Raw genomic sequence first — 10,713 nt, forward strand, 5'->3', positions numbered from 1 at the left:
GATAAAATCAGGTCTGTTTTGAGGCAGCCCACTACTGCTTCCCAGATGGCAGGTCTGAGCTCTAATTCACCTGCCTTTTGTTCTCACAAAAGATTCTTGAACAGTCTTGTCTTTTCTTCATTGTCTTCTGACCTTAAAATAATTTTGTGAACATTGTTGAATGAGTCATAAAAATGAATCTTTCTGATCCCAGAATAAATTTTTAAAAACTAATTGATTATAAATAGTTGAAAAATATTTTTTTCCTTTTATGTCTTTCCTCAAAAAGCATATTTTTCCTCAAATATGAGAACTAGAAGGGACATGTTATCTTGGCTTTGGGTTTTAAAGGAAAAAGTAGTCATGCAGCTGAAGGAAGGTCTTTAAAGTTCTAAATGTAAAACATATGTCCTAATGAGAAAATAGTAATTTAATAATTACTTTTTAAGCTCCCAGTAATATACACAACATTGTATTTCCACAAAATAAAGCATAATACCATGTATCATGCCAACATCAGGTATAGCTTACCAGCTTTCACTTAAAATTTTTCAAATCTATTTTGCTTTTTTCCCCTTCATCAAGCATACCTTCATTAAACACAATTCCAGCATCAGTTTTATATGAAGAATAACATATTTCCATATAAACAAAGGACATTGACCTTTATCTTTTGGCACTTAATTAAAAAAAAAAAGAGTATCTAGAGAAAAGTGCTTTAAAATCTCTTGGTGTTATTGGTGAAATAAAAACTGCCTTCAGTTGCCTGCTAGAAAGTGAGGTCCAGGTATCAGGAAAATGCAGCATTTTTGGAGATGAAATGCAGAGAGAAAACTGTGCTGAGGTTTTGCTATAGGTTATTGAGATTCAAATTAGAATTTTCTGTGCTGGACTGCCTCATACCAAGGTACGGTGGTTACTGGAGGGGTTAAAGTTGGAGTCACTGATGCATATAGAGTAGGAAGGATTCATAAGAGCCGGGCAGTGAAGCTTGGGTCAACCCATTGCCATGAACGAGCCGTGGCCAATAGGAAAGGAAGAAGAAGATCCAAGAGGACTGAGGTAAGCAAGCAAGCTCCTGAATCCCTGTCAAAGTTGAAGCCATAGATCAAAGTGTTTATGGTGATCTATCAGAGTAGGATTTACTTATTCTTGTAAGAAACTCAAAAGCATAAAAGAAAAACAAGGTATTTTAAAGTTTTTTTTTTTTTCTCTTTCCCTTAACTGATTTTTAGCAAACGCCAGACCCAGACACAGGACTCAACGGTATATTCCTGGACAGCAAGGTAAACTATTTTGCACTTTTATAAACTCTTAAAGAATTCAATGTTCTGATTCATCAGAGACAGGATGATAGCCTCAGTAGCTAAAGGAAATTCCTATTGTGAGAAAAGGACCGTTTTAATGTGTCTCTATTGGAAGATGACCAGAGCAGAATTCTAAAGTTGACAGCTTGCAGAAACATTTGTCACTGATCTCAATTTAGTGGTAAAATTGAAAGATCAGTATTTCGTAAATGAGAGATGTTTCTTTTGCTGAGAAATCAATAAAATTTATCCTGTCATTATTATCAACTGGTTGAATTAAATATGCTGTTATACATATAGATATTTTTTCCTAGTAGTCCATTGTATTCATAACATTGTTGCTATTTACTGGGGAGGTTTTATTTATGTCTTTTAGAGTTATTATAAATCATTAAGTGTTAGTCAATTTTTGTTCACTGTCTTACTGAAAATATGGACTCTTAACTGTATTCAAAATATGTTTTGCTTTTTGTTATTTATTAACCATAGTAAAACTATAGCTGAATATATTATTTTACTCATTGTGATATATAGAGTTCACAATTCAAACTTCTTGGCTGAACAATTTTATTCTGTATTTATACTAGAATTCTTTCACTGCACCCCAAAATAAGACTTACCTGAGAAGTTGACCAAAAGAGCAAGAGATTAATCAAACACTCTTCCTCAGATCTTGAAAACCTTCCTTCACCACAACTGCTAAAACATTCTTTGATCTCTCTATTTCTTTGGTACAGGGGCCAGAGAGCCTGGGAAATCTCATCCAGATGTTCCTCTCATCTAGGAGTAAAAGTAAAAGCATATGCCTACTTCTCAGCAGCAACACAGATGCTGAATTTGAATTATTAAAAGATCACTTTTGGCTACTCATATTCAGCTATGGGTTTTGGTTAACTTTCTTGCATTAAACAGCTTGAAATGGAAAAAGCACTTAGAGTTCCTAAAATTTACTTTCCATTTTTGTTTTCATTGAAATTCAGTTTGAAACTAGAAAGCTACAAGTTGGTGAGTCATTTTCAGTGTTTGTAAAAGATGTTTCACAAGTAGCACCTACTAAATAATAGCTTGTTCATTGATCTCTATGAATGAAATGTTGACATGTATTTATTCCCCAAAATGTTGTTAACTGACAACTTGGTGTATACAGTTATCTGGAGGTCACTATTTTCAAACATCTCATAGTTGTATCCCTTATCCTAGGTACAATAATGGCGACCACAATGTGTTTCATCCTGTGGGTGTTATTCATAACAGATAGTGTATGGACTCAAAGTGTGAGACAGGTCTCTGAGATACACGATCCAGAGGATTTCAACGAAGATGACTTTGATTGTCCTAGGGAATGTTTCTGTCCCCCGAGTTTCCCTACTGCTTTATATTGTGAAAATCGAGGTCTCAAAGAAATCCCTGCTATTCCTTCAAGGATCTGGTATCTTTATCTTGAAAATAATCTCATAGAGACCATTCCTGAGAAGCCATTCGAGAATGCTACCCAACTCAGATGGATAAATCTAAACAAGAATAAAATCACCAACTATGGAATTGAGAAAGGAGCCCTGAGCCAACTGAAAAAGCTGCTTTTCTTATTTCTGGAAGATAATGAGCTAGAGGAGGTACCTTCTCCTTTGCCAAGAAGTTTAGAACAATTGCAGTTAGCTAGAAACAAGGTGTCCCGAATTCCTCAAGGAACTTTCAGCAACCTGGAGAACCTGACCCTTCTTGACCTGCAGCACAATAAACTATTGGACAATGCCTTTCAAAGAGACACCTTTAAGGGTCTCAAGAACCTCATGCAGCTAAATATGGCCAAGAATGCCCTGAGGAATATGCCACCACGATTGCCAGCAAATACAATGCAACTGTTTCTAGACAACAATTCTATTGAAGAAATACCAGAAAATTATTTCAATGTGATTCCCAAAGTGGCCTTCCTGAGACTAAACCACAACAAATTGTCAGATGCAGGTCTCCCTTCAAGAGGTTTTGATGTATCATCAATTCTAGACCTTCAGCTGTCTCATAATCAACTCACAAAGGTTCCCCGAATCAGTACTCGCCTGCAACACCTCCACCTCGATCATAACAAAATTAAAAGTAAGTGACTGTGAGGGTGTGGCTTTGACTGATGTGCTCTTGATCATTACACTGATTCCATTGTGTTGACTTTTCCCCAACTACATTGAGGATTCGTTTGACTTTTGTAGTCAGGCAGTTCAATGAACTCAAAATTCCAAACCTTCAAATTGCAGATTGAAAAAATGGTCAGTAAAGAAGGCTATTGTCTAGGGGAGAAATGATAGGTCTCTAGCTTCTGTTACTCTGAAGAGACACTGGCATTTCTTTCTTTCTGGGTTGATTTATGTAAGAAGGTGTTTGAGGTATAATCAACCTCATAAATAGGAACAGGAGGACTGTCACTGACGTGGCTTCAGAAGGGCACCTCTGTCCTAGAAACTGAAGCAAAGTTGATACAGGTACCACCCTAACTAGAGGCTCTGCTGTAGGTCAGTGATTTCTCCAGCTTCTGAGCAGTTTGTTCTCAGTGGGCGGGGCGGGGCGGGACCTGCTGCTCTTGGGACCTAGCAATGGGAACCAATCCTGTTAAGACTTTGCTTGGGGAAACCAATGCCCCCTAGAATGTGGCAACTCCTCAGAAGTGATGGTAATTAGCAAGGCTACCTGCTTCTTTTCTGCAAATAACTTTTAAAAGGGAGAGAAATGAGAAATCATCAAGGGAAGCAAAGGCGGCAGGAAGCAGAGACTAGAGCTCTGGAAAGGCCAACTAGGCACTTCCAGAGTGGGCAGTGGGGTGGGCTGCTTACAAGGACAGGGGTCCGTATCTGACAAGGATTCAAATTAGGAAGATAATTTTGAAGAGACTTCGCAACAACCTTGTAGAGACACTCCTAAAGGGAGAACAAGTCAGTTTGTAGGAAAATAACACAAAATAGAGGCTGTGCTACCTGGTTATTTCTCACTAAAATTCCCTTTAAACAAACAATCCCATAAACATCCCATTTATAGTGATAGATGATTTTCCACTGGATACAACTCAGTTATTCAATTTTTTTTTTTTCTATCATCACATTAGAGTACAAAATCCAGGAACTAACAAGTCACTTAATTGCCACTGTGATTCTTTTTCCATGGTGATAAGACACATTTAGTCCTGTAGTCAAAAGCAAAAGATGCAACAGAGAAAGAAAATTGGTGTGGTAATAGCTGGGTCTGTTTCTTAGCACCAAATAGAACAAGAGTCAATATTTATCTAAATATGTATTGTTTCCTAATGACAGTTCTGTGTTTCCACAGGTGCCTTCCTTATTTGACAACAAAAGACCCCATAGCCACTTAGGGTGTGAAGTTCATTTAAAGTGATTTTACACAAAGCCCTGTTTGTGGATTGGGTTTCCTCTGAGAATTTGAGATTAAGGATGATTTGGGGTGAGGGGGGAAAAAATCCAGCAGGCAACTGCGCAAGTCCTCTTGGTTCTTATTCAACACAAAGTTACACAAGAGCAGGTCTCCTCTTCCTTTAATCATATTTTAGAGAGTTTTTTCAAAGTGTTTTCTCATATATTTGTATTTTTCAATTGTTCTCATAACTTTCTGTCCATCAGAATCACCAGGGAAATTCTGTAATATAGGCTTCTGGATGCCACCACATGTTTCTGACTCAGTGGGGGCACGGGAGGGGGACCCAGACATTTAGTTACTAGGTGGTATTGGTGCTGCTGGCCCACTGACTGCACTTGGAGAACCAAAATTAACTTTCACAAGAACCATCATGTATGATTAGTAATTTCTGAAGAAAAAAACACCGAAGTTCAACCAGGAGAAGATATTTGCTCAAGGGTTGAGCATACATAGGCTAGGCAGGATCTGAGCCCAGCCAGGACCTCTCATTTGATTTTTTTGTTTGTTTGTTTCTCTCACTCATATATCTCAGCACATTTTTCTTCACTCCTCAGAATCAATACTTAAGAAAAATGTCAGTTAATAGGGGCAAGAATAATTTTAACAGCAGTAACATCAACAAAGAGAAGTCAGTATATTTTCCACTTTATGGAGATAGCGAGTATAGTCATTTCTATATTGCAAGAGAACAATGTAGAAGGAAAATTTGCCTGGCTAGAATTATTGGCAAACATTTTATTATACTGTGTTATAACTGTTAAAGTGCTCAGTTCTTCTGGCCACATGATCTTACACTAGTTGTTAATAAAGTGGTTTCCAAGAAACAGCTTTTATAGGAAGGGTTCTCAGAATTTACAGGACAGTGCACTTTTCTTACTCAGAATTATGGAAACATATTTGTCTGTCTGAACTCAGACATTTTAAATTTGGCAAAAAGAATCCTCAAATCAAATAAGTTATTCTTGTTATATTCCAATTATCTGAATAAATAAGTGGAATTTCTAAAAATGTTATCTGTCCAAATACATTACTTCTTGGTACTCTTAGGAAATGCATATTTAAGAAAATATTAAAATAGGAACAGTTATTTCTTTAGTCTATGTATTCAAAATTTGAGTATAAACAGGAAGATAAAGAGAGAGAACTTCCAAAAAGAAACAGTCTCTGCAGTAGAGGAGGGACCTTGCCGAGTACAAAAGGTTAGGTGATCCCCAACCCTGACATTTCCCTGTGCACACCAATCTATCTGCCTGAACAACTAGTGTCTCAGTGTCCAGATAAAGGAAACTACTATCTGATAAAGGCCTTATGATAACAAGGGTAATGATGTCCATGGGCAAAATAAAAGGATTGATAAATATAACTATACTATATTAATGTCATTACTTTTAGCAAAATATACTATATAAATGTCATCCACAAAGCGTTATCACATAGATTTGCTATAGGCATGAAAACATTCAATAGAGTATGAATCTATCTCCATGTACTAACAGGATATAAAGGAGGCTCATCACTCATGTGAGGTAGGGCTTACCACCAGAAAGAAGACCTCTTGAATGAATATAGTTTAAAATCAGATTTAAAGGCGGTATGCACCTTTTGGGGTAAGATCGGCTATTTGACACACTTACTGAATTTGGCTCATTTAACAGGCTTCTCTTCTGAATACTCCTCAGTCTCATTGTAGGAACTGATCCAAAGGCTCTGATCCAAGGCAGGTGCACAATTTCTCACATCTTAACCATCCGAAAAGGCTGATGGGATATTTCCTGGCTTACATTCTTTATAATTTAATCCTTGGCAAATGTTTCATTTCCAATTAAATACATTTAAATTTGGAGATTCAAGTTATATTAGTTGTACTTTTTTCAAAATCTGGTGATCATACACTGCTAGTTTGAAATGTTGCATTTTTAAATAATACTTGAGTTTACATTGTATTTTAGAAGTGTAGGATCCTCCTTTCAGGTGTAGATACCATTGCCTACTATAGTTTCCAAACATGTGCTCTAATAATAGACTGATTTTGCACCTATCCATTTATCTATCCATCCATCCATCCACCCAGACACCTAGCTATTATTTCCAGCAGTGATGCCTTAAATACTACCTATTCTCATCCTGAGTAATCTGTGCATTCCTTATCTTTCCTGCAAGCTAGAAGTGATACAACTTACATACCTTGATTTCCATCACAGCATTAAACAATATGCCCTTTGTAGTTCTTTGTTCTAAATATAACTGATATAGATATAAATTGCTAATTTTTTCAGGGTTAACTTTTATAAAATAGATTTGCACAACCTCCTAGGTGGACAAAAATAGTTTCTGCGAGTTTCTAAGCCCTCTCATAGAACCATTGCTTATGTTTCTTGTCTTCCTATTCCAACCCTTAGTCTCTTGGGTTCCAATTCATTCATCATGTTGTTTTTGCCTCCATAGATGTGAATGTCTCTGTTATATGCCCTACTCCTGTTACACTGCCTGCAGAACAAGACTTCTTCCAGTACGGACCTCACCTTAGCTATCTCCGACTGGATGGAAATGAAATCAAGCCACCAATCCCAATGGATTTAATGACCTGTTTTAGGTTCCTCCAAGCTGTCATTATTTAAAAAACATCTTCAACAATCTCAAATGGGTTTATCAAACAAATATCTCTAACATGAAATTTGAATATCATTCATAGATTTAAGATAAAACTCACATTTCCAGTTGTTCCTGGCTATCATTTTCACTTGTGCAGCTTATTTTTCCCATCCAAAGATACTTTGCTAATGATATGTAGCAAAGTCTGCTTTTCTTTAATAAACCAGACACAGAGTTAAGATTGTTTATCAACTCAAAGATAATTTTTTTTCTCTTTCACAGTTTAATAATACCAAATCATACAGTTGCATTGTTGTATAACAGAAAGAATGTATTTGTTCATCTTCAGAATTGCTTATGCAGATGCTACATTTATTGGATAACTACTAATATAGCATGAGCTAGAAAAATATGGAGAAAATGGGAATTAAAGGTGGATTGTTTAATGGTATTTGAGGTGCAAATTTGGTGTTTTGCTTAAGAGTGAGCATGACCTATATGTAATACTTCATAATAAGAGCTTTCTAGTCATTTAATACCACATCACAATGTTATAGCCATTTATAGTTCACTACTAATTTTATAGTTGTTTTTAAACCTAGAACAATATTCTCTATCAATTAAGCAAGCCCTAATTTTTACATTTATTGTTATACATCATTTATTATAATACATTTCTGACACAAAGCACTAAGGTTAATGCTTTAAGCCCTAAATCCACTAAAATTGCAAATTGTTCAGTTTTTCTATTTACCAGCATTTGGAGGACATTTTTTCAATAAAAGGAGTGAATGATATCTAGTGAAACAGAAGTAAAATATTTATTTCAGGGGAATTTCTCATAATTTCATTAAGAATATATTTTAATAAAAATGTAATGGTACCAATGGTACCAAGGATCTCTGTTTGTATAGCATGAATATATGCAAATGCTTTCCCTTTGTTTTTCCTTTTCAGCCAGTAAACAAAAAATTATGTTTTCATCACTTGACAAAACACAACTGTATCTTGAATTAAAAACAAAATTTTATTAACAAAAATTTTAGACTTCTGATTTTGTATGATATATGAATAATTTAGATAATATTTACCTTTTAAAATATTGTAATATTTTGAAAAACTATAAAATTATATATATATATATATATATTTCCTTGAAGGATCTGGCTCAAATACCTTTGTGCGACACTAGATAAAATTGAATATTCAAGTCCAAGTTCAAGTGTTCTCAGAAATGTAGTATGTTACTCTGTGATGAGAATTCCCAACAGGAGAATATAATATATGTAAGAAACTACTTAAGTTTTACACCAAAATTTATTTGGGGGGGGAGGGAAGTGATAAATAACATATTTTAAATATTTTTATAAAAAGAATGTTGGCCAAAAGCAAGAAATCAAATTAATTGGTTGTATGAAAAAAAAAATCTCTACAAAAACTTCAAAGCTCAAAAAAAATTTAAGAATGCAATGTCATAAAATACAGGTAATCAGATATCTTAAAAAGAATATATTGAAAGAAACAAGCAACTTTAAATACTTGAAAAAGTGCCATTTGAAAAGGGTCAACAGTATATTCCAGGAAGCTCATAAATGTGATAATTAATAAAAGTACTTTTTTTTTTTTTTGCTCTAGCTAAGGGAGAATCTTCAAATAGTTGTTCAGAGTTGCCCAGCAATGGAGACAGCTTAACTTTAGGTAAAACTACCTATTAGAACTACTTAGACAGAAAATGAGTGTTAGATGATTCAAAAGAAAGGATACAAAAAGAATTCCTGATCTGGAAGATAAATTGTGAAATGTTGCCTTCAGAATTTTTCAACTTTAAGCATTCCCTTCAGTTCATTTTAGCACCCTCGGGAGAAGCATTGGGCAAAATGGTAAAATTTTTGAATAAAAATATCTGTACCTTGGTCAAGGATGTATGGTTGTTGAATAGCAGACACCGGATTCGAATCCAGGTAGCCTGCTTTCTGAGTTCCTGCTTTTTTTCACTGTGTGACAGCAATTCTCGTGACAATATATGCCACGGTAGTTGAAAAATGAACAAGAATATTTGAGGGTCTCCCTGGTGTGTGCAAGGGTTGAAGTTTCAGAGCTATCAAGCTATCACCAGCCACTGCAGCATGAACTCACATGCTACCCACAGGCACATCAGACCTCTCCTGTCCCTCTCACTGTTCCCTTCAGCAGCAGTATATTTTAGTCAGTCTGCTTGTTCTACTCCCTACTCTGTCTCTGGTGAATCCTCCCACCCCTACCCACACACCTAACTCCCCTTCACACACACACACCTCTGATTTCTAGCCTATACCGCAGTTCTTGGATGCATAAATAAATCTTTAAAAAATAAGTTGAGAGGTTTTCTCTGATGGCATAGGGGTTAAATGTCAGAACTATGAAGCTATCAGCAAACACTGCAGCATGAGGTCAATCCCTGGCCAGGGAACTGACCCACATGGTGTAGCAGACCTCTCCTGTTTTGCCTGCGGGCCCCTTCAGCAGTGTATTTCAGTAGATCCACCTCTTCTGGCCCTACTCTGTCTCTGGTGAACACTCTCATTCCCCTCCCCTTGTACCTCTTGCCTAGACCCCAGTTCTTACATGCATAAACAAATAAAAATAAATCTTAAAAAAAAAAGAGTATTCTAGATAACACATATAGGCCCATAGCAATTGGCTATAACAGACTCAGTTTGAAAATCACCACGCTCTTTGGAATGATCATTTCACAATATATGAAACACAGCCAGTATTAAAGATAATATACAATTTAACAATCATTGAAATAAATGTGTTTGCCTAAAAGTACAGGGAAATTATTTTTATTCATGTGAGAGAGATCTCAAAAATATGCTCAAAATATTTCTGCACCAGGAAAAAAAGGAAAATTATATATAAGCATTTTTGCAGAATTCAAAACTGTTAAAGCAAATATACAAGATAATTTGCAAAATCACAGCATAATTATCTTGAAGCTTGAATTTATTGTTCTATCTTTGGAAAAAATACTGCTTTCTTTGTGACATTCAGCTGAATAAACAAAATTTGTGTGTAGAAAAAGACTTATTATCTGAATTCTTAAAGGTTTCTGAAGACAAGCTAAAATTGTCCTGGAAAAAGATCAGAACATTAAATGACTAGCAGGAATGACTTTTGCAAAACCCATCTGAAAATCTATCCGTAGAGTATGTTATGATGCCAGAGTTTGTTTCCAACAGGACAAGAGCTGTGCTTTATATTCCACTCTCTGGCCTCCTGCTTGCATTAAGAGTGACATAACAAAACTGTTGGTTACTAGGAATAAAGACCAAGAATGCTATCTAGAAGTTGGCACATTGCCTTCAGAAAAATGTACAGAAGATGAAGCAAACATTTTTTTAGACAAGATCAGTTACCTCTACAAATTCAGATTGCA

At 35.6% G+C, this 10,713-nt stretch overlaps 1 protein-coding gene across 1 annotated transcript; it reads left to right on the forward strand.

Moving 5' to 3' along the window:
• The first annotated feature begins 976 nt into the window (after window positions 1–976).
• KERA (keratocan) lies at window positions 977–8,091 on the forward strand. Its single transcript, XM_004675823.2, has 4 exons — window positions 977–1,041; window positions 1,215–1,265; window positions 2,487–3,380; window positions 7,149–8,091. The coding sequence occupies exons 3-4, from the start codon at window positions 2,495–2,497 to the stop codon at window positions 7,319–7,321; spliced, it is 1,059 nt and encodes a 352-aa protein (XP_004675880.1). The 5' UTR covers window positions 977–1,041; window positions 1,215–1,265; window positions 2,487–2,494; the 3' UTR covers window positions 7,322–8,091.
• The last annotated feature ends 2,622 nt before the right edge of the window (window positions 8,092–10,713 follow it).

The sequence above is a fragment of the Condylura cristata genome, unplaced genomic scaffold, assembly GCF_000260355.1.
Source record: "Condylura cristata isolate star-nosed mole 26May11 unplaced genomic scaffold, ConCri1.0 scaffold00004, whole genome shotgun sequence".
NCBI lineage: Eukaryota > Metazoa > Chordata > Mammalia > Eulipotyphla > Talpidae > Condylura > Condylura cristata.

Bases quoted from the DNA above. Each gene is read 5' to 3' on its own strand.
- KERA (XM_004675823.2), top strand. From the start codon at position 2,495: ATGGCGACCACAATGTGTTTCATCCTGTGGGTGTTATTCATAACAGAT. The intron at 3,381-7,148 runs GTAAGTGACTGT...TTGCCTCCATAG, and splicing joins CGATCATAACAAAATTAAAA to ATGTGAATGTCTCTGTTATA.